This window comes from Brassica napus, chromosome A2, assembly GCF_020379485.1.
Source record: "Brassica napus cultivar Da-Ae chromosome A2, Da-Ae, whole genome shotgun sequence".
NCBI lineage: Eukaryota > Viridiplantae > Streptophyta > Magnoliopsida > Brassicales > Brassicaceae > Brassica > Brassica napus.
Window position 1 is genome coordinate 4495669 of NC_063435.1, and position 27382 is coordinate 4523050.

A 27382-nucleotide genomic window follows, 5' to 3' on the forward strand; every position below is an offset into this window, starting at 1 on the left:
ATGTCGGGATGGGTACTTGCTAGGGTTTAATAGTGCGTTTGCAGCTGCCACTCTCTTTCTCTTTCAGAAGATAGCCGTAAAAAAGCTCTCTTTCTTCTTCCTTTCTCTCTTCACACAACTTTTGCTCCCGACAAATCGCAAAACCGTGTTTTTTTTCCTTAACGCGAGGTTGTTGATTCCTTTTGATTCGTAAATGATCCAAGACGGATCGGGATCCGCCGAGTAACTGATCTTTCGCCGCTTCAACCGTCTTCCGCTAGGAAACCCTTCAACGGCTTCTCTAACAAGGGCTCCGATTTCAAGATGGAGACTTTGAATCCCTCCTCTGCTAACAAGCGAGCCTTCTCCTCTCCCTCATCTAAAAGGTCTGATGGGTCTGATCCGTTGGAACATGGGTTGGATCGGGAGCTTACTTTTAACAGAACCATCCGCAAAATCGTAAGTTGCTTCGTCCTTTCTAAAGATACTTCCTTTCTGAACTTTTGTTGATAATATCTGGAGTCGGTGTCGGTTGATTTTGTAGGGTGCGGGTCTGGAGAATCTCGGGAATACATGTTTTCTCAATTCGGTAGTGCAGTGTTTGACTTACACCGAGCCTTTAGCTGCTTACCTGCAAGATGTTGGCCATGGGAGACGATGTAAGTTGCTTTTAAGATGCTTTGCTGGTTTGGTTAAATCTTATACCATTGTCAAAACGTTTGTTGTAGGTCATATGGCTGGGTTCTGTGCTTTATGTGCAATGCAGAAGCATGTCAGGCTTGCTCTTCAAGCTAGTGGCAAAATAGTAGCACCTAAATATTTGGTCTCGAACTTGCGATGTAATGCTTCTCTCAGACCTTGTCTGCTTGTACTATTAGTGTGCCAATTACTAATCAGAGACTAATGAGGAATGATTCTCATCTGGTTGATTAGGCGTATCACGAAACTTCAGAAACTGTCGGCAGGAAGATGCACATGAATACATGATCAACTTGCTGGAGTGCATGCACAGGTGTTGTCTGCCTTCTGGTGTACCAAGTGAATCCTCTGATGCTTACAGGAGCAGCTTGGTTCACAAAATATTCGGTGGTAGCCTCCGTAGTCGGGTAAAGTTGCATCCTTTGGAGCATTTATTTTACCTATGATTAGAAGACCTCTGCAACATTTTTTATTTTATTTTTTTCAGGTGAAATGCGCTCAATGTTCACATTGCTCGGACAAGTTTGATCCGTTTCTTGACCTTAGTCTAGACATTTCGAAGGCAGATTCACTGCAGAGAGCGCTTTCACGCTTCACCGCTGTTGAGCTCTTAGATGATGGTGCGAAGATTTACCAGTGTGAAAGATGCAAGCAGAAGGTTAGGGCTGAGAAACAGATGACTGTTTCTAAAGCACCTTATGTCCTAACTGTACATCTCAAACGGTTCGAAGCGCATAGATCCGAAAAAATCGACAAGAAAGTCCAGTTTGCCTCTGCAGTTGACATGAAACCTTTTGTCAGTGGTCCCTATGTAAGTAGACTTCCGTCTTGTGCTCTATTTTCTAAGATTTTGACATGTTCTTGGAGTTGTTTAGATAATCTGGTTCATGTACTTGTGTTGAACAGGCAGGCAATTTGAAGTACACTCTATATGGTGTTTTGGTTCATTATGGTCGAAGTAGCCATTCTGGTCACTACGCCTGCTTTGTTCGCACTTCAAGTGGCATGTGGTATTCCCTTGATGACAACAGGGTAAGCAGCGATGTTTCTTCGTTCTTTTGGGTGGCAAATTGTACATAGGTTCCTTGTAGTAAGTTCCTCTTTACATTGTTGGTGTAGGTTTCCAAAGTTAGTGAGAAGACTGTGTTCAATCAGAAGGCGTATATGCTATTCTATGTCCGTGATAGACAAAACCCAGCCCCAAAGAACACGGTTGCCGTGGTTAATAAAGAGACTCCCAGAGAGAGCCTTGCCACAAACAGAGCTTCTTTGAATATATTTTCTAGCAGAAATGATCAAGTGAATAGCTCAGCAGCCATGAAACCATGTAGTTTAAAGGCTCCTGTTGCCAATGGTATATCACCCTTGAGATCATGTGAGAAAGGTGCTCCTACTGTCTTGACCCAGAAAGATTTGAATGCTAAAGAGACTCAGAACGATGCCCCAAGCATTGTAGAGGCGAAAGAGATACTAAAGAGGGAAAATGGTACAGAACCATTAGAACCATGTGCTAAAGGTGCTCCTGCTGTCTTGGCCCAAAAAGATTTAAATAAAGAACTTCCGAGCAGTGCGGAGGTGAAAGAGATCCCTAAGAGGGAAAATGGTTCAGCACCCTTGAAACCATGTGATCTACTTGCTCCTTCTCTCTTAACTCAGAAAGATTTAAATACCAAAGAGACCCTTCAGAAGGAAGCGCCACTTCCACAGGCTAATGGAGATGTATCTTTGGTAAAGGAGAGTTCCAGGGCTGCATGTGCAATATTACTAGGGAAGGATTCACCTATTAAAGAAGCTGTTGATGTTAATCAGACCTTGGGACATCAGTTGGAGGAGTCTGCCACTTCCATTAAGTCAGTGAAAGCAAGTTCTGATGAGGGGACTCTCACCACACCAAGAAAAACTCGCAAGGGTAGCATGAAAACCCTGAAGGTGGGATTCAAATCTTTTAAGCTGACCTTGGGCGTACGCAAAAAGAAGAAACAGAAAAAGAGAAGACCAAGTGCTGTTAAGGTTGATTCGGAGGTCTTATCCAGTAAAAGAGCTACAGATCAAGAGCGTTCCACTCCACAGATAACTAGCGATGTTGCTTCTTCTGGCTCGGGTTGCTTGCATGGGAAGGATAACAGTGTCAATCTCCATGATGAAAAGATAAGGAGTCGTAATGGGAATATGTTGCTTGGATCTCCAGCCGTAGAGCTCAAGGAGAGAAGTAATCAAAATGGTGCCGTTCTTGCGTCAGACCAAGAGCAAACGTGGAAGAGCTCTGACATGTCTGAAGCAAGCCAAAACGCCAAAAGAAAGAGAGAGAGCGCAAAAGAAGAACAAAACTCTTCACAGAAAGAACAGGTGACCATTCTCACACGTGGTTTGCCAGAGACAGTGGGTAAGCTTTCCCTCTTCTCAACTGTAGACGTTTAGAAATTTAGTAATCATTGCTATAACGAACTTTATCCAGTTAGGAGATAGCACTATCATTCTCCGACTCTGATTTTTTAAAAGAACTGGCATCAATCAAGCAGTTGACCTGAGCAATATGTGATTGTGTTTGATGGGATTAAGTCTTATAACTGTTGCAGTTGCCAAACGGGATGAGGAAGTTTCAGCTTCTAGGAAGATGGGAAAGAGTGAAAGCACTAGAATTGGATATGTAGCAGATGAATGGTAAGCTTTATTATTTTCTGGTTGTCTGGTTATATTATTATTAGGCAGTTGGTTTACAGACAAATGGTATTGGACTGTGGCAGGGATGAAGAATATGATAAAGGGAAGAAAAAGAAGATAAGGACGAAAGAGGAGGAGATGTATGCAGTGCCGAACCCGTTCCAGTTGTTTGCACCGAAGAAACAACAAACAGATACAAAGAAGAAATGGACAAAACGCATGAACACTGCAAAGACAGGCTTCCGGATATGATGAATAAGTGAGACCATCCATAATCTATTTAAAAAAAAATTGTAATCCACATGTTGCTGCTGTATTTGCCTTGAGAGTAGTAGTAATGTTAACAAGAGAGGTAAAGAGAGACCACTAGACGTTGTTTTCATCTCTTCTCCTCTCAGTTTTGTTCTCTGTGATAAACAAAGAATCACACATCCTCCTCCTCATTAATCTCTTGCCTTGTATTCTCTCTTTTTGCTCCACCAATAATAATACGCTTGTTCATTCACAGTGTAACAAAAACATAAAGCAAAAAAAAAAAGAATAAAAAACGGAAAGCAGTTTATTCAAGGAATCAGAAAACGTCACGTAGTTGAAGAGGTGGGGGTATAAAAACTAACTCCTCCCTCCACCACAAATACAATCTTCTCGAGTCACTTCATAATATTATCCAATCATGAGCTCGTTTTTGTTTCCTTCTTCTTCTCCGATTCCCAAATCTCACTGGCGCGCGAACTCCATCCCTAGACCTAATCGCCCGATTACACTCTCTCTTCTTCACGGAAACTCCTATTCGTGGAGGTTATCTTGTAAACTCAGTCTCGATTTCGAGGAAAGCGTGGAGGAAGATGAAATCCCTCAGTTTCTCGACTTCTCTGCCGAGGAGGAGGAGGAGCCTAGTTTGGAGAAGGAAACGGTTTCTGCTCCAACTACGACGCTGATGCAGAGGAAGAAGAAGAAAGGAGATGAAGAGAGCTTAGAAGATAGATTCAAGCTCAGAAATGGAAAAGAGGTTGCAAATTGCAATCCCCTTCTTCTTTTGTTATGGTTTTAGTGTTAAAAGAAGCATAAAATCATTTTTGTGAATTTTTGCAGGTGTTTGAGGAGAAGGCGTATCTAGTGGGAGTTGAAAGAAAGGGTGACGGAGAGTGTTTGTTTGATATAGAGGAGTCTCTTGAGGAGCTGGAACAGCTTGCGGATACTGCTGGCCTTATGGTCGTTGGTTCTACCTACCAAAAGTTAGTTGCTTTTTAGTTCTGTTATGTATTATTGATTGCTATGTGTTAGAAATGGATTCTAGGTCCTCTGTGATGCTAATGTTGATGATGGTATACCACAGGCTAGCTTCCCCAAATCCTAGAACTTACATTGGATCCGGAAAGGTCTCTGAGATCAAAAGCGCTATTAATGCACTCGACGTTGAGACTGTGATCTTTGACGATGAGCTTTCACCAGGGTAACGTTTCTTACCACCAATGCCTCTTGCATACCGTTTTAGCTGAAGTTTCCTTAAGTTATAAGTTTCTTTTATTGTAAACTCTGTTTCTTCTTTCGCAAAACTGTTGTTTGTCTGTCATTCAGCTGATTAATAGTTACTAAAGTGGTCACTGGATTGTGTCGTACGTTGGAGTTTCATACTCTTGTTTGTTTCAATGTGTGTGTGTTTCGTTATCTATTACTTCATATTTTTAATTTCAGGCAATTGCGTAATTTGGAAAAGGCCTTTGGTGGGGATGTTCGAGTTTGTGACCGCACCGCCCTTATCTTGGATATTTTCAACCAAAGGGCCGCTACTCATGAAGCAGCCTTGCAGGTAAGATAAAGCTTGTCAATAGAGTGACCGTTGTGAAGACTTTTAGTTATGCTTTTTCTGGAACCGTGTGCTCAGTATGGAATGGTTTACAGGTTGCTCTAGCACAGATGGAGTACCAATTACCACGATTAACTAGAATGTGGACTCATCTTGAGCGTCAATCAGGTGGTCAAGTTAAGGGTATGGGAGAAAAACAAATTGAAGTTGATAAGCGTATCTTGCGTACTCAAGTAAGTAAAATGTGTATATATTTCTGCAGTTTTTAGCCTCTTTTGCTTCTGCTTGATTTTCAAGGGATGGTGTATGACACCGTTTGTTATTATATTTGTGATGAGCAGTTTCTTAGGCTCTGTGTCTTTGTTTATGTTTTACTGTATAGGTTCATTAAGATGGAATTATATTGTAAATGTTTTGATTCTAGATTGGAGTTCTCAAAAAAGAGTTGGAATCTGTTAGAAAGCATCGGAAGCAGTATAGAAGCAGGCGTGTTGCTATACCTGTTCCTGTTGTATCTTTGGTAAGTTCAGGACAGTATTTTTAAACTCGTAGGAATTGATCAACATTTCATTTCATATGTGAATGTTTTATACCGATTGTGTTTTAGGTTGGTTACACAAACGCTGGAAAGAGTACACTTTTGAACCAATTGACTGGTGCTAATGTACTCGCTGAAAATCGTTTGTTTGCGACCCTTGATCCAACTACCAGAAGGGTTCAGGTCAGTGAATTTTGTTAGAGGAGCAGATCCGATCTGCAGTCCCTTCTTTAGTAAACAACTGTTTCTCTTATTTATGCTACTACATAATTCATATGTTCCAAATAGTCAAATTCTATAGCAGATGATGGTTATTCCCTAACGTGTTTAATGTAAATATACTGCACAATCTGCACTGCCCAATGCTTATCTTGACTTTTCTTTCAACTAATTTTTATGTCCATAAAGTTGTTGACTTGCGATAGCATGAGAACTGGCACTTAATGTGGCATTGAGTTTTGACTTGAGATTTCTTTTTTGTGTCCTTGTTCGTCAGATGCACAACGGGAAGGAGTTTCTTCTCACAGATACTGTTGGTTTTATTCAAAAGTTACCAACCACCTTGGTAAGGTCCTAATGGCTATTATTCAACTAGCTCGTACCTGGATATCTCAGCATGTTCTTGCATCTATTTGTTTCTGTTAACATTCCCATAAGTGTCTCTTAGAATTAAATTGAAAAAGTTTTTTTTTGGGTCTGCTACGTTGTATCAATGGGTGTGTAACTCAGCTGGAAAGTGTTTCTTGTAGGTTGCTGCTTTCAGAGCAACACTCGAAGAGATATCAGAGTCGTCCCTTTTGGTTCATGTTGTTGACATCAGGTTTGGTATCTTCATATCCTGGTTTATATTGGGCCAATCATTCACAAGACAACTTATTTTCCCCTCCTAATGATAATATGCTTGTTAAATGTTTAGCCACCCACTGGCAAATCAACAAATAGAAGCTGTAGAAAAGGTCATGTCTGAACTCGATGTTTCATCAATCCCAAAATTGGTTGTGTGGAATAAGGTAATGTAAGACAAATATGATTGTATTTTTTAGTCTCTTGCTTGATGTGCAAAATAACGTTGTAACAACTATAATTCTCTTTTCGCCTTGGTTAGGTTGATAGAGTGGATGATCCTCACAAGATTAGGCTGGAAGCAGAGGAACATGGGGATGTAATTTGTATATCTGCTCTGACTGGAGAAGGACTAGACAAATTCTGCAATGCTGTTCATGAGAAGCTTAAGGTTTGTGTGGTTTGTGTTTCATCAAAATGTTTTGAACTCTGGTTTTATGATTGTGCCACATTGGAAATTTAGTTCTTGAAAAAATATGTTACAGGATTCAATGGTTTGGGTTGAAGCCCTTTTGCCATTTGATAAAGGGGACCTTCTAAGCACCATACACAAGGTTGGAATGGTGAAAGAAACTGTGAGTAGATGACCGACCATCTTGCTTAGTTTCTTTATTTATTGATATAGATAACTCAGAATGATTCTCATGTCTTGTGTTTGTTGCATATATAGGAGTACACAGAGAACGGCACGCTTGTTAGGGCACACGTTCCGCTTCGGTTTGCACAGCTGCTTAAACCTATGAGACACTTGGTCAAAGAAGCGTCTTATGCAAAGAAGGGTGAAATAGAATCATAGAAACAACCTGAAGGCCTGTCTTTTCCTCGGAATTGTTAGACCACATGTGGTTGGCGAGAAGCACCCAAAAGGACAAGAAGTTCTAACAACATCGTGAACATAAACCAGAATGAATGACTGTAAGGAATATTCGTCAATCAAAAAAATGTGGATATACACAAGAAATATAAGCTTGAAACCCTCCCTATTTGACATTGTGTACTGGCAACACCCTTTTTGTACAGAGTAGAGCATCCTGTTGGAACATTGGGTGTCATATAATAACTATTTCAGTTAACCAAAATGGGCAGCTTGCTCGATACATGATTTACTTATTATAGTACCAAAGCTAACATATCAATACTTCCATTGACTGGAAAAAATATGATCTCAATGGTTAAGAATTTGTTATGTTCAGTGATATAATCGAAGTAAGATTTTTAGCCTCTCCTTTTATTCCATCCAATGGCTATGCTGCCAGCTTGGTTTCTAGCTACATTTCCCACAAGAATACATTTTACAGAACAGCACAAAGCAGCTGTTAAGCCATGCAGTATTTGTAATGAGCACACTTCTACCTATAATTATAAACAAGCAGGTCTACAAGCTGCTCAATCAATCAGCATCTTCCGCAGTGAAATCAGGCTCAGGAGGCTTCTGCAGCTTTACCAACTCCCTAATCCTTGTGTTCCGGTTCCTGTGTATGGTGCGCAGCGCACTAGCCGCAAACTTCGTGACAAGAAACGCAGCCCCCATGGAGGATGAACTTCCAGTGGTTGACATGGGCACGGCCTCGGCCTCAGCCTCTTCCATCTTCTTCCTCTTGCAGTATCTCCGCCACGCAGCTTGGATAAAGCAAGCAGCCCAAGTCCTCCACTGGTGAGAGTAAAACCTGAACGTGTGCTGCACTTGCCTGCTATGTAAACGCCTGAACTGGCTCGCTACAAACTTCAGCTCCTCTGAGGCCAGCGCAAAGGCCTCTACCTCTGTCAGAGCCTTCACGGTTCTGGTGGAAGACGGGAGGTTCACACCTGATTTTGGATCCAGTGCCCATGTCAGAAGCTCCTCACCGCAGAACTCTCCTTCTTTGAGGAGACTGTAGTTGAAGAAACCGCTCCTGCCTCCATCAGTGGTCACACTCTCGAGGCGGCCACGTATGATGAATAGCATCTCGTCTACAGGGTCTCCTTCTCGGACTAAGTAGGTGCTCTCTGTGAACAAGCATGGTTTTAGCCGCATGCAGATCGCATCAAGAAGCTTATCATCCATGCTCTCAAACAATGGAACCTTATATTATGATGAAAATGCCATTAATAAATTGTTAGCAGGTTCAGTACCAACAGTATCATGAACCTAGTTAAGTGTTTTAGTGTGCCTTACCCTGCGCACTAAAGCCAGACAAAGGTGGCGCTTGATGTCTCTCCTGAGATCCTTGGGGAGATTCTGAACGAGATACTCTTCATCTACGCCACGTGTCTCCAGCCATTTGTACTGGTCATAGCGTCTCACACGCTGCCTAAGATCTTGCGGTAACATCCGATGATGCATCCATTGCTCTGAATCACGCCTCTTCACTCTCATTTCTTCCAGCCGGATGGTAAGAGATTGGAGATATGTCTGTCACAAAAATTTCATATGTTGTTAGACGGTCTTTAAATTCGCAGGAACAAAAACTCGGATCATGATGGGTAGCTAAAGTCACCTGCATGTTTCCGATGAGGAGAGCAAAGAGAATCAACCCGGAGATGGCCAGAGAGATGGAGAACATAATCTCCAATGGGTATGTACTCGTCTCAAGCCCTTGTCCAAGTGTACTGTGTGTGCAACCAATGAAAGAAAATAAAGAATGTATTATGAAAATATATATAGAAACTCAAAGATCTGTTATAGGAGTTAACAAAAGTTTACCTCAAGTTCTGAAGGCCCCACCACAAACAATAACAATACTTTGTGATGAACTTCTGAGATGAGACAATGCCAGATGATAAAGCCTGTGTATAAATCCCAAAGTCAAACGGAGGATTAGGATCGTCGAGGTCAGCGCGGCACTTGGACTGAAGAACAGATTCTTTGGTCTTGTTCCAAACGTCATAGCCGTCCATGTTTTGATTCCCACAGTACAAGAAACCTGTTGTGCAAATTTTCTTCCCTGCGTCATTACAGGCCTCCTGCCAACATGCGTCGTTGCGTTCTAACGCTAAAAGGTACCAAAACGCTCCAACTATCTGCAACAAAAGCAACAATGGTTGAATCAATATATAATTCAAACAAATGTAATTTGTAAAGAGAAAAAAAAAGGTAGGCACTTACATGACTTGCAAGCATATATAACATCAGATAATAAGCAGCACCAGCCCAAGCAGTCTCTGCAAAGACACCTGCTGTTCTTTTCAGTTCTGATGTCAAGGGTAAGACACGAAGAAACCGCGGTATATACTGAACCAAAACAATGAAAAGCAAGGCCTGCTTTGTAGCCAATACATCTGATCCCCTTGAGCTTTGCAAGAACCTCCACACTACAATCTGCACACACACACACACGCACACACACACACACAGTGAATAAAGTAAATCTCAAAACCAACTACTTAAAGGATCTAAAGTTGTGTAACCAACCTGAGGGACAGGAAGTACAGAGAGGAAATCAATGATAAACCACCGCTGCAAATATCTCTTTGCTATCTGCGCAGGATCTATCACAAGCTCACCACGCCCAAAGACCCTGGAGGATGGTGCAATATAAGCAGTCCTAAGCTGGAGAGCCATGTGAGCGAGATAAAACACATCGATGAAAGTCCTAAACGTAGTCGCCGTGATAGCAAGCTTCCGGTCAATACCGAGGCACTTGGACTCACCATCGATCACAGGAAGGTAGAAGAAGAAAGGGTCCACGAACACCGAGAGAATACACGAGATAACAAACAGCTTATTGCAGAACAAGAGAGTTTTGTCCTGAGGATCAAATATCTTCTTCTCAGATACTTTGAGGTCTTCAGGGAAGACAGCTCTATAAACACCGAAACCAAGCGAACGGCCTATGGATTTAAGTCCTTTGGAACCTTTTTGGAAACGTTTCTTGAAGGATCCAGATGTGTTGTGGCTTCCTTGAATGGGGTGGAGTGGTCCACTGATACTTGAGGAGTAGTTGTGTTGGCGGGTTAGAGATGATGATGATGGTAGCTTAAAGTCCAGATCATCCACGCTATTATGTATGATCAACAAAGAGCTTTCAGATTACTAAGCAACAACCAACAAGGAGTCATCTAATAAACCAAAAGGATGAACTAACCTCACAAAAGTTTGTGGTTTGCCTGCCATGATTGCTAACTCTATAACGCTTGAACGACTAAGTCCTTGATCACTAGCTCTATTGATAAAGAGAGAACACAGCTTAGTTGTACAATACTCACGATAGCAAGCTACATCATCCAGACATAAGAACAAGTATTATTATTCTTTTTCAATAGATACAACATTCCAAGTTTCAGTTTTGATATATTTTTCAAGATTCCTTACTCTCTCTCACCAGAAATGGTAAGCTAGTGAAGCACAAGTCATCTTGATGAATTAATATAATTCAAAACGGTATAAAGTAGAGAGACAAATTAAGAAACATAAGTCCGACACGAGCAGAGAAGAGACATGAGCCTGATAAGAATAGTTATAGGAACAGAACAGAAGTGAACTTGCTAAAAGAAGAAGAAGGAGAAGACAGTTACTTACTTAAAAAGCTAATCCATGGCTTTAGACTGATTTCAAACGTGACGATGATGATGAGGGATAACGCTTTGCAGTTTGAGAAAAAAAGTAAGAGGAAGAAGACACGAAAGTGGGTGTGAATGTGAAAGCGAGCAGACCAGACAAGTGGTATCTTGCCTTTACCAAAGAAAAAAAAAGAACCAAAGATAAATAAAACTAAAGCAATGAAGAAGAAAGGGAATCTCGTAAATGACGTTTGTACCCTTGATTATTTCAAAAAGTAGATTTGTTCTTTTTAAAAAGTCTCAAAAGTGATGTTTCAAACACAAGATGAGACACCGTCACTAGTCAACTGGTTGGAACTTAAAATAATGTAATTTTTAATTAAATAATTATACTATGTCTGAAGCTGAAACTGAACAATTGTGTTGGATGTGTTTGTCCTACTTATATTATCTACCAAGTATTTAAGTCTATACTTATGCCACATGTACCTAGGTGCATATTATCTACTGCAAAGATGTCATTCAATGGTTCTTAAGTTAGATTGTGGTAATAGACAAGCAGTGATGCTATAACATCAAATCAAACGACCATTTCAGCTTCTTGAACACTCGAAGGTATCCCAACCTCCAGTCTCATAGTAGCCCTATACTGTTCAGGCACTTCCGCACCAGCCTGCGCACATATCTCCACAACAGCAGGCGCTTGCCCGTAGAAGCTTCTCAGCTCCCTCTGCATCGGCGGCCCATTCACATCAGGAACATGCCAAACGTATCTCGGCGGTATCAAGTCATCAAGCACCGCAGACTGCCAACCGTGCTGACCATTCCTCTGCTGGTGCTTGAACGCGCCGCAGTTCTGCGCCTTGTGTCCCGTCGGGCCCACGTGGACCTCGGGGCAGTACCCGCAGACTCTGACCCTGTACATCCTCATCAGCTTCTTGGCTCCCGCTCTCATCTCTTCCCACGCTTGTAGAGTCTCTTCCGCTAGGGAGACCGTTTCTTCTTCGCTGGAAGGTGGAGTGATCTCTGAGGGAGGTAGCTCGGTTAGCAACGGCTCTGGAGGAATGTGAGGCTCTGGATCAGGCAACTCGGTTTCATCTGCGTCTACGAACTCGCTTTTGCCGATGCGGATTATCGGTTTTCTTCTCCTTTTTGCTGGAAACTCAGGGATCTCAACGCCTCCTTGGATGCAGAGCTCGACTACGGCGGGGACTCGAGGGATGGTGAATCTCTCATCGTGACGGATACGCTTGCCGAGGCGGTCGTAGAGGTGGTAAGATTCGAGAGGGACAATCACGTCTTCGAGGACGGAGTTTGTCCATTCATGATGACCTTTTCTTTGAGAAGCACTAGGACCTTTACACGACTTAAACGGATGACCGTAAGGTCCAACGTGGATCTCATTACACCACCTAAGAGACAAAACAAGAACAACACATAACCAAACAGAACAACACATAACAAGAAGAGGAAGAAGAAGAAGAGGGAGTTATTAATTTATTATTACCCACAAGCGTTAACACGAACAACTTTCATGAGGCGGTGGAGATTGTTGATCAGTCTGATTCTCGCGTTGTACACTTTGTAAGCAAGAGGGACGAGGCTCTTGACGACCATGCCGTTTTTAGGAGGAGGGAGAGGTCTCTTAGGTTTGTCTTTGTTGTTCTTGACTCTCTCCCTAGCTGCTCGTCTAAGGTCCACAATGGGAACCGGGAAGGGCTTCTTCTCTCTCTTTGAGTACTGCTTAGGTGCGTCTGCGTTCTGAGGATGATCACTTCTCACAACAAAAGGAAGAGCTTTACTCCTTTTACTAAGCACAAGTCTAGAATCTAAATGAAGTCTGATACTTCCCTGCATCAATACACAACAGTACTTACTTAAGTACTTGAAACTGAACCCTACACATTACAATCATTACTACACGAGAAACAAAAGTATAGTCTTGTTCTAACAACCAAACACTATAACGAAACAAGAAGCAGAGTGAAGTGAATTGGATTGATACTGACCTGAAGAGAAGCTGAGAATCCGAAACAAGAAGACGAGGAGGAGCTGGGATTGAGAAACTGATTCATGGGTATGCCAAAAGGTACAATTTTGGGCGAAAAAGCCGAAAGGGAACCAGCATCTGACCCTGGGAACAACATACAGAAACCAAATTCAATTACAGTCTTTGACAGTGAAACGATGATATTGAGCATGGAGGACAGTTCGAGAAACTTACAGGAGAGGGTGGAGTACGTAATCGACATCGTCGACGACTTGATGGATTAAAGCATCGGGAAGATGGAGGATAAGACGAGAGTGGTTTCAGTCTCTGGAGACGAAGAAGATGGCTAATTTGGACGAACGTAAGCCTAAACTAATGGGCTCTTAATGGGCTGCATTGTAGTCTCTTTAAGCCCACGTAGATTAACATCTGTTTTACAACTAGAGGTGTGTGTAATGGAACCGGGATTAAAAAAAACCTTTCAAGTATTCAACCTTTTCTCATCTTCTTTTTTCTTTCTAATTTTGTTTGAGTTAACCGGATTACATAGCTGTAGATTTTGAATACAATTTTGCTGATATGAGCCAAAAATAAGAAACAGGAAAATACCGAACCAAATTTGGCAAATGAAGGTCTCTGGCTTATTGGAACCAGACATTGAGAGACATATCCCTTCCATCAACCAGCACGTGACCGGTGACCATTAAAACAACAAAAACGAAGCTAAGCTGTGTGTTAATTGTGACCAAAACCAACACTTTCACATCACTATTGCTTTTACGTTTTTACCGCTCCTCCTTCAGCTGATGAGTCATTGATGCATTAAACACACGAGGATCATCCATGTCAATTTGTAAACGCCAAAAAGTTAAATACAGGAGAATCATCCATATTTATAAAGTTTTTTTTTTGGGGTGATATTTAAAGCAGAGGAAGTGGTTTGCATGTGACGAGACGAGGGGATTGCGTATTTAATATGGATTTTATAACCATCCAAGTAAATAAACTTGGAGAAGAAAAAACTCTAAAACCCAGAAGTCCAGCACCAATGTCCAGAAATCAAGGCAGAGTTTCTACACGATCTGTATATATTTTAATATTAACTGAAAAGGTAATATGTTTGGTTTCTCTCCTGACATTTCTTGAATACTATTTATATTTCAACCTCCATTCTCATCTGTCTTTTTTCAATGGACCTAGTTTGAATGGTTTTACTTTTAGGAATTTACTTTTATAGTTTTATATATGTTACAGACGACAATGGAACAAAAGAAACAAAGAGAGATAAAAGAGGTTTCTTCAAGACTTCACCAACTAAAAAAAGGGTGCTACTGTTGATAATTTTTTTAAAAAAGCAAGTTGCTTTTCACTTGACCCAACACCACAATTTAGTGCAGAAGTCATTTCCAAACACTGCACAAGTCTCTCTGCTTCCATCTTCATCACTATCACTGCTGTCTCAACCCATTTAAAAAAGCAGTTTTGCTTTTATTTTATTTCCTTTTCTCTTTTTTTCTTCCTCACAGTCAGAGCAAAAACAGCAACATGATGTGTCCTTCCTTTCTGCTTCTTTGTCTTTCTCTGACTTCTTCTTCTCATCTTGCTATTAGAATACTACACGAAACCCATTGTAGCCTCCCTCCTCTCTCTCTCTCTCTCTCTATCTCTTACCATTCCTTCTTTCAAGAGCTCCCCCTTCTGTAAGTACTACTACTACATCTTGTGTGTTCATCTGATGAAGCGAGCTCATGGAGACTTCACTCCTTCCAACTCTAATCCTTTTGAGGATCCAAAAATCAGATTTAGGCACCATAGCCTTTTCCAAGACTATCAAGAACTTCATATGGTATGCCCAACTCTTTTCTTTTCTTTTCTTGAGTTTATAAAAAACAAGATTTAGTTTATTCATCTGCTCTACTTGTTTCTGGAAGACTGGATCTAAGGGAATCACTCAGGATTTTTCTTGTTGTTCTCACCCTGATCTGTTCTCACAACTCAAAAGACCTGAAAAATAGTTAACTTGTCCCTTGATTTAAATAAAAAGATTGAACTTTGAGCTTAGTTGTTTCCTTAGCAAATATAAAGCCTCTTCACTTTTTTTTTTATTGTGTAGTCTTAAAACAGATCAAAGACTGTTTTCTTGAGCCTTAAAATGATCAGAAGAGTGTTTATCTCTTTTTAAGATCACTTTGGTTCTCTGTATTATTTTTTGTAACGTGTATTGCTGTTTTGTTGGATTACACAAAGGATACTGAAGCAATGAGAAAAAGGTTGGAGACTATGCAAGAGAGAAAGGCAACACTAATGGCCGAAGTCAGGTACTTGTACTTACAATTCCTTGACAATATATCATGAAGTCCTTGATGTTTTGTGTTTCAAGTGTTTGTCTGTTTTATCAGGTTTCTGCGGCGGAGGTACAGACATTTGAGACAAGTGTCCCAGCCTGTTATGCATCCACCGGATGTTAATAAGGGCAGAGGAAGATCAAATGGTGGGAAGAAGAGTAAGAGGCAGTTAATCCAAGTGGAAGTGTCTCCTGATAAGACAAGTGAAGCAGAAACGAAGCATGTTTCACTTCCTGACTTAAACCATTCAGGAGAGGCTCATCATGACGAAACCAAAACCAAAAAAGTTCCATTGTTCGATCTAAACCAGATATCTGTAAGCACTCTTACAGTAGCTTACAAAAGAAACCAAACATGTCTTTACTACTCATTGCAAACCCCATTTAAACACCTCTTAAATTGATTATAGGGAGAAGAAGAGGAAGAGATGAACAATAGCGAAGAGAGAATGAGAGTAGAAGAAAGCCATTCGTGTAAGAGAATGAGCAGCATAGAGATGCTGTCTTGCAGGAACGGTGGAGACGGTTCACATAAGAGGAAAAGCTCATGGCAAGATCCTGTTGCAGCTCTTAGAGTTTAAAAGACATCAAAGTCATGTTGTAACATAGCTCGCACATCAATTTAGCTTATCTTCTCCGTTGAAAACATATCCTTGTCCATTCTTGATGTGGCCACTTATACAAGTGACATTTGTATACTAGACATGTGTCGTTCTTACACGAGTAAACAAAATCTAGGGAAGTGATCCAAAACCCCAGGAACAAGATCAACGGTCAGGATGTGTTCACACGTGTATAAACAGAGAACGTTTCGTGTAAACTTTAAATTCATTACCGGACGCCAAAGACATGATGATCTTCTTCTTGTCTGAAACGTAACAAGAAAAGGGAAAAAAAACGCAAGAACCTTTATGGACGAAGACGTGTTGGCTCCAGAGATACTCACCAGCATCATCTCAAGGCTTTACGATTCAACAACGATGGACGGACCCATGTTCGTGCCAAGGTCAGGAGAAGAAGCCTGATATGTGTGTGTGCCAAGGTTAGGAGATGTGGTGGCTCAGATGGAGAGGTATGGACAATGAAGACTCTATGACGAGAGATTTGATATACAAGCCATGAGGATCTGATTTTCACACACTTGTGTTATGCACTAAAACAGTTAGGTTTTTACTTGTGTTATATTTTATAACAACCTAACCGGTTCTGTTATGTGTTAAAAGTTGTCTGTGCAGAAGGAAACTGATCTAAGCATCTATTTTGGTTTCACAAACTTGGAAAAGACAAAACCATAGAGCTCACAATCTTCATGTTGTACCCACTTGTGTACAATATAGAGAATACAGATTCATGTTGACATTAACTACTATCGACCACTACAATTCTTGTAAAGAAATTAAAAAAAAAAAAAAGAGACCACTTTTGACAGTAGAAAAACCTAGAAAATAAGAGAGAGCAGGAACGAGGAGACAAGGCAAGCAGTCATATGGAAGGAGCCTGACAAAAGCGTTGCAGAAGCTGATGTGGTGGTGCGAGCCCTTCTGTATCCTCCTCCTCCTCTTTTCCTTATGAAAACTCCAAGCTTCCTCGTTTGACCAGCTTGGTCGTCGTCATGACCTGAACACAGAAGAAAGGACTGAGACAAGAACAGGAGCAAGATGATTGATAGGATGAGTAAGCGTTTGACGTCAGCCATCTCTGCTCTAAAGATAAGAGAAGGTTTTGAACATCTGCCGTGATTATAAAGAAAAAGGGAATAGTTGAAGAAGATACGTTTTGTCAGCTGTATATAATTTAATAGCATTTGGTGTGATGATTGAGACATGAAATGATAAGATAAATGTCATAGTGTCATGTGGAGCCTAACGCGGTCATAATTCAAAGATTTTGACTCGCTGGAAAGCTAAGTGTCCAATATCACAAAGCAATCATCAATCAAAGGTCAAAGCCGACCACGATATATATAATTACCGATTCAACTATACGTTAATCCCAAAGTGAAGTAACTTGCTTTCCAGACACTATTCTTTGCTGAACTATGGGTAAAATGGGTTTTATTGGGTCGAGATGCTACTAACCTGAAAGGTAATCATTCTGGGTAGGCTAAGATTTTGTCCAAAATGGATGGCTCCACCTCCGGGAAAGATGTGACTTGACCAACTCGTTTAGCTAGTTCCCCTGTGACTCGGTCCATGTAAAGAAGATACAATCCGTTTCTTTCGTCCAAAGCTGCTACTGCTTTCCTCGCATGGATTACTGATGCTATCCACTCCTCAAACACAACTACAGGTTAGACACAACCAAATATCAGCATCATTTGTGATTATTTCTATAATCATTAATTGTATATGTATCAGAAATGGAAACAAAATAGAAAACGGCACACGAAATAAAAAGAGAAAATTTATCAGAGCCAGGTTTCGATCCTGGGACCTGTGGGTTATGGGCCCACCACGCTTCCGCTGCGCCACTCTGATTTGATGTTTAATTATCATAAAAACTACATATAGTTTAGTTTACCAGTTTCAAATGCTTCACTCTCAGCCCAAGGTAGCAGATAGTCACATATCAGGAACTCAATAAGCTGTATCCTACAGATTCATAAGACAAACGTAATCAATCTCAGCAGTCCATGTATCATAAAAACACATTCTCATTAGAATTTTAAATACTTACAATATAAACATGCACTCATCCATCTCTGGGAATGATTCATCAAATGGGTCCATGACCAGTAAGTTTTCGGCTAGAATGGATAGTCTCTGAGAGACAGCAAATATTGCACGCTGTCCAATGTATGGATCACTTCCCAGTTTACGGATCAGATGTTGAACATAAAGCCCGGCACTTGTTTCTAGTTGCTTAACCTCTACAACAGATTAAACACACACACACAAAAACAAGTATTAGAAATGATAACCAGAAAGTAAAACATAGTTGGAATCAGAAGCAAGCTGCTAGAGTTACCATTTCCTATAAAGGGAGTGCACATTCTTTTGATCAACTGTGTAATCATGTAACTAACAGATTCTTCAACAGCTTCCAAGTTTCTCCCCATCGATATAAGCTTCCTCAGTGAAGCTTGAACATGTCAAAAAGAGCATATTAGTAAGAGGAGAAACAATAGCACACATTTGTTTCATAAGTGCAAAGCCGCCTCCCAATAAAAGGAATGGCAGCCCAGGATATAGATTATAATATTACCTAATATGAAATCTACAACCTCATGTGACCAATTGCTGAAATTAGAGGACTGCGGATATATAAGAAGAGATTCCAATGTTAGAAAGCATGTAAAAAGTGCACATTAAGAAAAGAAAAATCTTAAGAAACAAAGCCTAACATTGGAGTCTGCTTCAGCAAGTTCCAGTAGAAAATCAATAGAAATCTTTAGATGCTCTGCTTCCTCTACATATCCCGGTTCTGCAGTCAAAAGTTTCAACACAAAATAAAAAAAGAATCCTAGAGGATGAACAGGTGGTGCTTGCTTACATAACATTCTATTGTTCACTTCCTCCTCTCAAATAGCAATATTATGGTATGGTGTTGTATAGGAAGTGAGAGATAATAAACCATGAACCAAGCCCAAGGAAGACCGTTAAACAAAAACCTGAGAGCCGCAATCTTTGAGATGGTCGAGTTGATTTCCTTCTCCCCCTTGTCCTTGCTATGGATCAAAAATGACAACACAAGCTGATAAGTCAATTCCAGAAACACAAAGGATCCAAATCTGTGCATAGGTAGAGACCTAATCTGATAAATCTACGACGAAGAACATCACTGAATCTTGTTTGAGACCGCCTGCCGCTGAACTCTCCCAAGTTATCAAAGAAATAACACTTGCAAGAAGCATTCTCTGGGAATAAATAACAATGTGAACCACCTAAAGATGCAATTAACAAAAAATTATTCAGCTCCAGAAACTGATGCCTTTCTATTTTTGGGAATAATTAAATACATATAAATAAACGAGTTGCTAAAGAAGTTCAGAGAGACAGAAACATTACTTTCAGCATGCTTGAGATCTTCCTGGAGTCTCATTATCTCTTTCTTCCTCTCTTTAGCCTAATTTCAAAAATCAAAACCCACACAAATCATATAAGCTTCCGCGATACCCAAGAGAACAAAATTGACCCAAGAGGAAATTTAGATAGTCGCACTATAATAAACCCAAGTAGGAAAGAAAACCTTGTGCTTCCAGCGAAGAGCATCAGAAGAAGATCTACGGTTCTGGATCTTCGATTGAATCAGAGAAACAGCGATCGCCAGTTTCAGCGACTCTTCCTTCTCCATCTGATTTGCTTCAGCGAAGCTCGAACTCATTCGTTCAAATAATAAAAAAGATATGTTTTAATTCTCGGGATGCTAACCTTGCGCGGGAGAGCTTTTCTGGACTCTATACGGGGGCCCAATATGGCCCATTACTACATATAATAGGGCCCATAAATTCAAGCGGCTGTCTCTTTTAGGCTTCTAGCTCAATCATGGAAATTAATAGTGGGGTGGACGTTTGGAGATACTCCTCAAAATTTGATTAATAATATTTGAGATCCAAATATCTTTACGAAAATACCAAAATAAACATTTTTTTTAATTATTTATATGTTTTGTATTTAAAGTTTAAAAACTTCTACATTCAAGTCTTTAGTTCGATTCTCAAACTATGCAATTTCTTGCATCATTTTATGATCAAAGCTTATTGGAAGTTTTACAGCTTTGTAGGCAGAACCGTTCGTCTACACTGGAGAAAACATGTTTATCGAAGATGTCGTACATGCGGAACCGTTATCCAAATGTTTCGGGAAGATCTTCTTCATTGTAGAATATGTGGAGTTGTTCATCAATATGCAAACAAATATGTGTTTATTTCTGATACTAATTTATTTGGGTTTTCAGATAACAAGTTTGTATTTGAAATATTTACCTTCAAAGACACATTTCATGTTTTCAATTACCCAATAAGACACTTTGGACTTTGAGAACACTTTCCCCTGTTAAATTGACATATCTACCCCTCAACTTTAGCAAGTGTATTTTATGTAAAGAGACAATTTGCAATTACACCAAACTGAATAGTAACTAACCGTATGTCGTTGTTGGATTTTTAGAACTAGACAAAACTGATTGAAAAAAAGAATATGAAAAAAGGAATATTCCTTTTCTTTATTTCAATTTGACAAAAAGCTAAATCTCTAAATCTGCAAACTTTCATAATCGAGACTCTTCCGCCGCTGGATTTTCTGTCTACAGAAAAGCTTCTGCCACTAGATTTTCTATCTACTGAAACTCTTTCGTTTTTTTATTGGAAAGCAACTACATTCTTCTCGTTTGTGTTCTCCACCTTAACGACAATTCTCTGTCTTTTGTTTATACGATTTGCAAAGAACAAAAAAATACCACCATAAGAACAAAACGCCTGCTACACCCATTCTCGATTCCCCACTCCAAAACCCCCCTTGCATCTCTCCACCACCACTTCGCAACTCGTCTGACCACATCTCATCGCCCAACCACATAACACCCGTCCACACATCGAGTGACCACACCCCACTCTGGAACCCCCTTACATCTCTCCAACGCCACTTCACAACTCGTCTGACCACATCTCATCGCCTAACCACACAACACCCGTCCACACATCGAGTGACGGTGCCCACTCTGGAACCCCTACATCTCTCCACCACCACTTCACAACTCGTCTGGCCACATCTTATCGCCCAACCACACAACACCCATCCACATATCGAGTGACCACACACCTCCCATCCACTCATCACCTGACCACAATACTCCCGTCTAACCAGCGTCTGATCATATATCTGCTAACCAAACTTCGTCTGACCATATCTCTTCTGAGCACGACTCACCTACTTTCTCAACTTTTGAAACCCATTAATTACACTTTAAAGGCATGCTTCTTTGTAACCGTTAGATCTCATGTCTTTAAATTGATCCAACGCCCACAAACCATTCACATAAACCTATATACCTACTTTCTGGTTTATAACTTTATTATTAAATTCAACCAGACACCAACTAAATTTCATTACGGTTGCCTCTTTAAAAACATTATTTTCCTAAACTAAAAGCAAGGTTATTTTCGTCATGAATAAAACAGCTGTCACAGTAAAGTGTGTCAAAACAACATTGTGTCTCTTAGTGCAAAGATAACTCATAAAGTGTCTTTTTATGTAAGTCTCTCTTTGTATTTGGTTGGATTCCAATAATTTCCAAAATCCAAAATATCATATTTCTAAAAAAAAAATTGTCTGGAGATTCAGATTGACGAATACTCGGGCGATTCAATTATTCTGGGCTCCTCAGCTAACAGAAAGACGCATGATCAAACATTTCCAATGTAAATATCTGAAGCAACCAGTCTATAAGGGTCTCAGGTCTGAACAACAATCAACTGAACAGTATCTGAGACCGTAAAACAAAAATGCAAAAGGTCAAAAAAGTAATAATAGGAGTGGCAGAAGAATACAAAAAAAGGAAATGAACACATTCCCACATCAACAACACAAAGAAGAAGTGAGAATAATGTCATAATAAAAGAGCTTAATAAAGAAGACCAAAACTCCCACAAGTTTTCTTGTTGGAAACTATCTTTGAGTTCTGTCCTCCAACCTTACAACACAACATTCATCGCACAAAAGCCTTGGTTCCTTTACAGATTCCGACAAGCCTCGACGTCTGCAGCCTGTGAGGCCAACAGGGACTTCCCCTGCTCGCTAGATTCCACAATGCGCACAGCTGCATCAATCACCGCCTTCTGGAACCTATCATCCTCCATCTTTCCAAGGACCTCTCTAACAAATTTGAAATCCACACCACCAGCAACAATCAGCTTCCCTACAATCTCACCAAAGTTGTTTGGTGCCTTGGGGAGATCGATTCCAACGTCGTCCAGCATAGCACCGAACATCAAGCAACCAGTTTCAAGATCCTTGGGTGTGACCACCTTCTTTGATAGCAAATACACCAAGAGACTAGCGATGGGCTCAACAACAGGTGGGCTTTTCTCAAGGGCTAGAGTAATTGCTTCATTCACAAACTCTGCGTGGTATGAAGGCGACGCAAGGTCCACCAAACACTGCATAGCTTCATCAAGAAGTCGGACATTGAAGTATTCCTCGAGAAGCGACTTTGTTTTGCTCTTGAGAACTTCCTCGCTCAACTTTGGAGCAGCACTAGCCTGTGGTTTCTCTACCGGAGCCGGTACAGCCACAGGTGCAGCTCGCTGAACCGGTTGTTCTGCTGGGCGTGAGCTGCTGCCCTGTAACAGGGCGCTTGTCTTACCACTCATGAACCCGCTGCTTCCTTGAGGCAAGAGCCTCGTGTTCATTGAGGTGGACTTGCCCATTGCTGGAGAATGCAGAGGCCCAGGCCCGTCGCGTCTAGACATTGACCTTGTCCTGGGAACCTCCCAGTTATCATTGTCCCCCACAGGCGCTCCTGGCATCCTTCGCGTCCCAGGCATACCAGGCATCAAGCCACCTGCACCAGGTCGTCCTCCAGGGTAGATAGGGCCAGGACTCAGAGGCCCGCTACTAGAAGCCATGCCCTTTCTCATGTTTGCGGTGGCGCCTGGTCGGAGACCCATATTCTTCTCAGCGTCAGAATGGATTTCTGTTATAGTCTTTGCTTTCATCTGCACAAGAACATTAGAACGGTTAAACAATGACGTAACTTTTAATGAATCTTGAGAGTTTGAAGGCTAGAGATACCTCTTCACGCCTTGGAACCCATCCATTAGAGCGCAGATCGATGATATTCTGAACCATGAATCTCAGACGCAGTTCCAGATGAGGATTCTTTGACAGATCCTGCAGGCGTTTGAAGTATGCATCATTGATACGTTTTGACTTCATGTTTCCGTCAAGCTGTTTCCCAATGGTTTTGAAGAAATGGCAAATAGCTTCAACATTCTCCTCTGCTGGACACGCTTTCTCATCAGCCCCCAGAAGCTCCTATGCTCAGAACAAAATAATAAAAGGTTAACACAGATACTACCAAAGCAAACAAAAAAATGTTTTAAGAAAATGTGTGGGAGTCAACCTGAACGATGTGATGAACAATCTTTTCTGGAACCATCTTCTGCTTGAGAAGCTCACCAATCAGACGAATGTTTCCTAGAGTCTTGAGCTTCAGCAACTTCTCTTTGTCGCTACGCTCAGCCTCCTGATCTGGAGCACTCATCTGTTTAAGCTCCTCCCTCAGATTGGAAGCGCCTTCAAAGGCCTCTTGGCAGATGTTCAGCAGAACCCTCTTGAATGTGATCTCTTTACCCCCAGGCTCTTCAGGTGGGAAGGTGGGTAGCTTGTCGTTGATGTCAGAGCACAACTCAGCGTACATTGGGCAGAACGTTGGCTCAAGGACAGCTTTGTCAAAGATAAGAGTTATCACACCCTGCAAATGAAAAGAGAATAACACTCGTTAGCTACGCGAAGAGCCTGGATGATTTAAACAAGACTTTACTTATACTCACCTTTAGGATATCAGCAGATGTGATGCCAGCGTCAATGAGTTGGCCCTTGAGAAGATCATACTTCTCAGGGGTAAGCTTGTTCAGTATCCTAGACAAGAAAAGGATTTGTTTGTCAGTGTGCAAGCACGATATAATGATTCCATGTCGACTATAAAGTCTAGACCAGGCAATACCCTTTGACAGTCTTCAGGACACGGTCATTTTCAGAAAGGTTTCCTCTTCTAGCTGACCAAGGTACTTCAGCTTTGACGAGGACAGGAGCTGGTCCACCCTGCTTCCACACGACATACATGTAAGAAAGTAAAATGAAAAGGACATAGGAGAGGAAAAAAACACATTAATTTATTAAACAATTACCCCTTGGTTGGATGATGTTTGCCCCCTAGGTTGGCCTTGACGATTGTATTGGTTTGCTTCAACATACCTGGAATCTCTAGCTTCACGGAGATTCTCCCACGACCTTTCTTCCCCAGAGGGTGGTGGTTGAGCAGTAGAACGGCTGCGCCAATTGCGAGTGTCTGGTTCAGAGAACCGACTTGCGGATTGAACTGGAGCCTGGAGCATGAAGATACCAGATCTGTGTTAGAGCTCATGATACTACTGGAGGAAAAAATAGAAAAATAATGTTCCAACAGAAAACATACCACATTGCTTACGACAGTTTCTCCACGTGCCCAAGTCTGTTCCTCCCCGAACAGTTCTAGTTCAGTTTCCCGTTTGACTTTCAGAATTTCATCAGAGAGTTGAGCGGTCTGTGAATATACAGAGACGTTAGTCACCACAAATAAACAAAACGAAACAAAACAAACTAGACCAGTCGTGCTCTACAGTTTAAAAAAAAAAAAATAAGATAATCACCTCTTTAAGTTCCAGAAGCTGTTCACGGGTGTATTTCACACGTTCACGGCCATCGAACCTCGAGTCTCCACCCTGAAACCAAAAACATAACGGAGTATAAATCTTCACTAAATGACACTCAATACACAGAAGACAAGAACCAACAATACTAAGAGATACAGTATTGGTGAATCATTAGGGTAGGATGACTGATGAACTAAACAAAAAGTGCAAGAGATGTCAGTAGGTCCTTTATGAGCAAATAGCAGCTAACATAACGCCCACCTAAAAGCCTACATATCATTTTACGTCCATATTTACAGCAGCTACACATACTTGCGTGCGCCGCTAAGAATCAGGACAACACAAATTGCTTACTTATGAAGTTTAATTACACATCATGTTTCAGAGACATGATTCTAATGTGGTCGGAAAGCATCCAATATCCAACATGAGCTTCAGTAGTAATTTTAAAACACAAGGCACTGAAACTCGCAAAATCAAAAAGCTCTAAGCTAATTATGTATGCTTCAGACACGTGATTCTATGTGGTCGGGACTCATCCAATATCCAACACAAGCTCAGCAAAAAAAATAAAAGGAGACCCTAGATCCAGAATCAAGAGGGGAAGCTAAAAAAAAGGAAGAAACCTTGAAGGGGAAAGAGGAAGGAGGAGCACCGCCATGAGGACGAAGGAGAGGTAGATCGGAAGAGGAAAGAGATCCAAAGGAGATGGACGAAGAAGAGGATGAGGAACCAAAGATTCTGTTTCCTCTACCGCCACCAGGTCTCAAGCTCAAAACCGATTTATCTCCCTGCTGCATACCGAGATCTAAATCACCTGAGATCGGATCGAAAATCTCCAACAACCAAAAACGAGAACAACGAAACGATAGAAGAAGAAGAAGCTCTTCTCAGCGACGATGAATCCGAGATTCAAAGAGAATCAACGGAAAGAGATCGGCTTTTGTGTGCGTTGTCTCTCTTTCTCTCCTTGTCGAAGAAGAGATTGAGATGAGAAGAAGAAGAAGAAGAAGTCGAGAAGGAGACACAATCCCTTCTCTTTATTACCGTCTTATTCCTTTTTTTTTCTCCTTACCGAACCATATACCCTTTTTGTTTTTGACTGTTAAATTACCATTATGTCCTTAGCTTTTGTTTATTTGTTCCGTCATACACAATGGTTTTTCCGTCATTATGCACTTCTAACCTTTTCTAGTTCAACCTTTAGCACAATGTGAAAAGGTGAATGGAGCTGCCTTGGCTCGTGTACACCACCAGCAAGTCAACAAGTACACTTTGTTCTTCTAATCATGAAAGACTTCACCGACAACTAGTAATCTTGCAAGTTGCAGTTCCACATCTCAATATCTTTAATTACAACCAACTGTCTGTAACAAACTAAAGAGGGCATTTGTTGACACAAGCAAGAGAGAATGGAACAACTTGAAAGCGGTTTATAGGCTCCTCCTTTGCGTTTTGAATAATACACTCTTCTCCTGTTGATGCAAATGTTCTCCTGAGTTTAAAATCTTCATGAGATTGAGAAGTCGGCGGGCTGTGGAATGTCGACATCCTCAAACTCGTTGTCATCTGCACAAGAAAGAATGAGATGCAATTAGTAGCTTCAACGTAATGCACTACCGCATCCTAAAACAGTTGTCTGTAATCAATGTTAGGCTAAATATAAGACTGATGGGATACAAACAGGAATCAGATTCAGCATCCAGCCACAAAAGGGTTTAGAGAGAGACTGCAACTCTCCATACAAATCACTAGAGTTTGAAGCATTGGTTCACAAACATATAAAATATTTGTGGTTACTAGTTAACCAAAATGTATATTCAATTACGAGTGGTCCGTGTTACCTATATGCCACTAAGTTGCTGAATTTCACATAGTTACTAAAAGGAGCATAGAAACAAAATGAGGGATAACCTTTTCTCAAAGTCAGAGCCACGACTGCATCGTTCTCAACCTGAACAACAAAACAATGAATATAGCAAACAAGTCACAACCACAACTCTTAAAATATGCAATCGGAAGCAGTGTCTATATGATTAAGATAGCTCTTCCTTAGAACTGAACAATGGTTATTCAGTCTCCAACACTGACATGTATGAGGAGACAACAGTCAAACGTTTGATACCTTCTGCTCAGCTAGAGATTTCGAATCCTCTAATACTTTTTCAGTAGACAATAAGACCAGACGCTGGTTACTAACTGGTTGCTCAATGAGGGTGAACAGTTTCTCCTTCACATCCAAAACAGTCTCTGTCGGATCGCATTGGATAAAGTAAGTGGCTTTCATGCGCTTCACACGAATATACATTGCCTGCAAAACAAGATCAATGCACACTAATCAACATTGCCAGATCCAAATTCTTCATTAGATCAAAAACAAACTCCAGAATGAACAGTGAAATTGGTAGAACAAAAGCTCATAACTTTCCCAGTTAAATAAACAAAGAATGAAACCAAGCAAGTAGAAAGATATATGTAATACCATGGCAAGAATCTGGCTTCTTTTATTTCGACTATCAATGTTAAGCTCACCTCTGTATAAGGTAAAAGGAAGAAAGAACTATTGGTGGCTTGTTTGACTTTTAGGTCTAAGACTATTGTCGGTTACAAACCCGCTAAAAGAGACAGAGTGTTTGTTTTATCTAACTCTCTAAAAGTCCCACATCGGTAACCAAACAAACATTTAAGGG

General features: G+C 40.9%; 8 protein-coding genes and 1 non-coding gene across 11 annotated transcripts; 3 read left to right on the forward strand and 6 right to left on the reverse strand.

Moving 5' to 3' along the window:
- Nucleotides 1-192: 192 nt before the first annotated feature.
- LOC106407782 (ubiquitin carboxyl-terminal hydrolase 23-like) lies at nucleotides 193-3840 on the forward strand (the record flags this gene model as incomplete). The annotated part of the gene is made up of 9 exons (XM_048750708.1): nucleotides 193-438; nucleotides 524-638; nucleotides 708-818; nucleotides 913-1085; nucleotides 1166-1489; nucleotides 1585-1710; nucleotides 1798-3061; nucleotides 3255-3339; nucleotides 3423-3840. Coding segments are annotated over 9 exons (2613 nt in total), but the record flags the coding sequence as incomplete, so codon positions are not given.
- A 132-nt stretch (nucleotides 3841-3972) lies between these two features.
- On the forward strand, nucleotides 3973-7606 carry LOC106387777 (GTPase HflX). The gene is made up of 13 exons (XM_048750709.1): nucleotides 3973-4348; nucleotides 4432-4574; nucleotides 4676-4792; nucleotides 5035-5149; nucleotides 5242-5379; nucleotides 5571-5666; nucleotides 5754-5867; nucleotides 6181-6249; nucleotides 6434-6504; nucleotides 6601-6694; nucleotides 6790-6918; nucleotides 7013-7102; nucleotides 7198-7606. The coding sequence occupies exons 1-13, from the start codon at nucleotides 4013-4015 to the stop codon at nucleotides 7321-7323; spliced, it is 1638 nt and encodes a 545-aa protein (XP_048606666.1). The 5' UTR covers nucleotides 3973-4012; the 3' UTR covers nucleotides 7324-7606.
- A 119-nt stretch (nucleotides 7607-7725) lies between these two features.
- LOC106387763 (probable cyclic nucleotide-gated ion channel 5) lies at nucleotides 7726-11190 on the reverse strand. Of its 2 annotated transcripts, none has more exons than XM_048750703.1 (8): nucleotides 11026-11190; nucleotides 10592-10721; nucleotides 9919-10504; nucleotides 9613-9825; nucleotides 9211-9527; nucleotides 9005-9116; nucleotides 8683-8919; nucleotides 7726-8589 (listed from the first exon to the last, which is right to left on the reverse strand). In XM_048750703.1, exons 2-8 carry the CDS (start codon nucleotides 10618-10620, stop codon nucleotides 7918-7920), a joined length of 2166 nt encoding a protein of 721 aa, XP_048606660.1. In that variant the 5' UTR covers nucleotides 10621-10721; nucleotides 11026-11190; the 3' UTR covers nucleotides 7726-7917. The 2 variants fall into 2 exon arrangements, with proteins under 2 accessions (XP_048606660.1, XP_048606658.1); XM_048750701.1 differs by having other exon boundaries at nucleotides 10592-10669; nucleotides 11026-11189.
- A 316-nt stretch (nucleotides 11191-11506) lies between these two features.
- On the reverse strand, nucleotides 11507-13394 carry LOC106387786 (APO protein 2, chloroplastic). Its single transcript, XM_013827707.3, has 4 exons — nucleotides 13231-13394; nucleotides 13016-13140; nucleotides 12514-12857; nucleotides 11507-12418 (listed from the first exon to the last, which is right to left on the reverse strand). The coding sequence occupies exons 1-4, from the start codon at nucleotides 13256-13258 to the stop codon at nucleotides 11587-11589; spliced, it is 1329 nt and encodes a 442-aa protein (XP_013683161.2). The 5' UTR covers nucleotides 13259-13394; the 3' UTR covers nucleotides 11507-11586.
- A 922-nt stretch (nucleotides 13395-14316) lies between these two features.
- LOC106387793 lies at nucleotides 14317-16041 on the forward strand. The gene is made up of 4 exons (XM_013827720.3): nucleotides 14317-14842; nucleotides 15244-15314; nucleotides 15396-15657; nucleotides 15751-16041. The coding sequence occupies exons 1-4, from the start codon at nucleotides 14732-14734 to the stop codon at nucleotides 15919-15921; spliced, it is 615 nt and encodes a 204-aa protein (XP_013683174.2). The 5' UTR covers nucleotides 14317-14731; the 3' UTR covers nucleotides 15922-16041.
- Nucleotides 16042-16634: 593 nt separating this feature from the next.
- On the reverse strand, nucleotides 16635-19858 carry LOC106387804 (protein MULTIPOLAR SPINDLE 1). Its single transcript, XM_048750717.1, has 11 exons — nucleotides 19529-19858; nucleotides 19348-19405; nucleotides 19089-19223; nucleotides 18951-19007; nucleotides 18684-18763; nucleotides 18545-18593; nucleotides 18308-18421; nucleotides 18017-18209; nucleotides 17861-17931; nucleotides 17419-17623; nucleotides 16635-16957 (listed from the first exon to the last, which is right to left on the reverse strand). Exons 1-10 carry the CDS (start codon nucleotides 19661-19663, stop codon nucleotides 17430-17432), a joined length of 1086 nt encoding a protein of 361 aa, XP_048606674.1. The 5' UTR covers nucleotides 19664-19858; the 3' UTR covers nucleotides 16635-16957; nucleotides 17419-17429.
- Nucleotides 19859-21680: 1822 nt separating this feature from the next.
- Nucleotides 21681-25750, reverse strand: LOC106387752 (eukaryotic translation initiation factor). The gene is made up of 9 exons (XM_013827666.2): nucleotides 25319-25750; nucleotides 24690-24761; nucleotides 24476-24583; nucleotides 24189-24386; nucleotides 24005-24102; nucleotides 23832-23919; nucleotides 23402-23752; nucleotides 23071-23313; nucleotides 21681-22994 (listed from the first exon to the last, which is right to left on the reverse strand). The coding sequence occupies exons 1-9, from the start codon at nucleotides 25490-25492 to the stop codon at nucleotides 22011-22013; spliced, it is 2316 nt and encodes a 771-aa protein (XP_013683120.2). The 5' UTR covers nucleotides 25493-25750; the 3' UTR covers nucleotides 21681-22010.
- LOC125589634 lies at nucleotides 24904-25009 on the reverse strand. The gene has a single exon (XR_007325809.1). It is a non-coding gene; the product is annotated as a small nucleolar RNA snoR103 (small nucleolar RNA).
- Nucleotides 25751-25911: 161 nt separating the features above from the next.
- On the reverse strand, nucleotides 25912-27353 carry LOC106417560. Of its 2 annotated transcripts, none has more exons than XM_013858351.3 (4): nucleotides 27225-27353; nucleotides 26818-27003; nucleotides 26607-26646; nucleotides 25912-26261 (listed from the first exon to the last, which is right to left on the reverse strand). In XM_013858351.3, exons 2-4 carry the CDS (start codon nucleotides 26998-27000, stop codon nucleotides 26203-26205), a joined length of 282 nt encoding a protein of 93 aa, XP_013713805.1. In that variant the 5' UTR covers nucleotides 27001-27003; nucleotides 27225-27353; the 3' UTR covers nucleotides 25912-26202. The 2 variants fall into 2 exon arrangements, with proteins under 2 accessions (XP_013713805.1, XP_013713800.1); XM_013858346.3 differs by having other exon boundaries at nucleotides 27175-27321.
- Nucleotides 27354-27382: the final 29 nt, after the last annotated feature.

Coding starts and splice junctions, on each gene's coding strand:
- LOC106387786 (XM_013827707.3), bottom strand. CDS start 13,258: ATGTCGATTACGTACTCCACCCTCTCCT. Junction 13,141..13,230: donor TACGTACTCCACCCTCTCCT/GTAAGTTTCTCG, acceptor TGTTGTTCCCAG/GGTCAGATGCTGGTTCCCTT. Junction 12,419..12,513: donor GTTCGTGTTAACGCTTGTGG/GTAATAATAAAT, acceptor TTTGTCTCTTAG/GTGGTGTAATGAGATCCACG.
- LOC106387777 (XM_048750709.1), top strand. CDS start 4,013: ATGAGCTCGTTTTTGTTTCCTTCTTCTTCTCCGATTCCCAAATCTCAC. Junction 4,793..5,034: donor GACGATGAGCTTTCACCAGG/GTAACGTTTCTT, acceptor TTTTAATTTCAG/GCAATTGCGTAATTTGGAAA. Junction 6,250..6,433: donor AAAAGTTACCAACCACCTTG/GTAAGGTCCTAA, acceptor TGTTTCTTGTAG/GTTGCTGCTTTCAGAGCAAC.
- LOC106387763 (XM_048750703.1), bottom strand. CDS start 10,620: ATGGCAGGCAAACCACAAACTTTTGTGAG. Junction 9,117..9,210: donor TGGGGCCTTCAGAACTTGAG/GTAAACTTTTGT, acceptor TTGCACACACAG/TACACTTGGACAAGGGCTTG. Junction 8,590..8,682: donor GTCTGGCTTTAGTGCGCAGG/GTAAGGCACACT, acceptor TCATAATATAAG/GTTCCATTGTTTGAGAGCAT.
- LOC106387793 (XM_013827720.3), top strand. CDS start 14,732: ATGAAGCGAGCTCATGGAGACTTCACTCCTTCCAACTCTAATCCTTTT. Junction 15,315..15,395: donor ACACTAATGGCCGAAGTCAG/GTACTTGTACTT, acceptor CTGTTTTATCAG/GTTTCTGCGGCGGAGGTACA. Junction 15,658..15,750: donor TCGATCTAAACCAGATATCT/GTAAGCACTCTT, acceptor AATTGATTATAG/GGAGAAGAAGAGGAAGAGAT.
- LOC106387804 (XM_048750717.1), bottom strand. CDS start 19,663: ATGAGTTCGAGCTTCGCTGAAGCAAATCAGATGGAGAAGGAAGAGTCG. Junction 18,764..18,950: donor TCAAAGATTGCGGCTCTCAG/GTTTTTGTTTAA, acceptor TTTTGACTGCAG/AACCGGGATATGTAGAGGAA. Junction 17,624..17,860: donor GAGTGAAGCATTTGAAACTG/GTAAACTAAACT, acceptor TCTAACCTGTAG/TTGTGTTTGAGGAGTGGATA.
- LOC106417560 (XM_013858346.3), bottom strand. Junction 26,647..26,817: donor AATCTCTAGCTGAGCAGAAG/GTATCAAACGTT, acceptor TTTGTTGTTCAG/GTTGAGAACGATGCAGTCGT. Junction 26,262..26,606: donor GGCTCTGACTTTGAGAAAAG/GTTATCCCTCAT, acceptor TTTCTTGTGCAG/ATGACAACGAGTTTGAGGAT.
- LOC106387752 (XM_013827666.2), bottom strand. CDS start 25,492: ATGCAGCAGGGAGATAAATCGGTTTTGAGCTTGAGACCTGGTGGCGGT. Junction 24,584..24,689: donor AGCTTCTGGAACTTAAAGAG/GTGATTATCTTA, acceptor GTATATTCACAG/ACCGCTCAACTCTCTGATGA. Junction 23,920..24,004: donor GTCCTGAAGACTGTCAAAGG/GTATTGCCTGGT, acceptor TTTCTTGTCTAG/GATACTGAACAAGCTTACCC.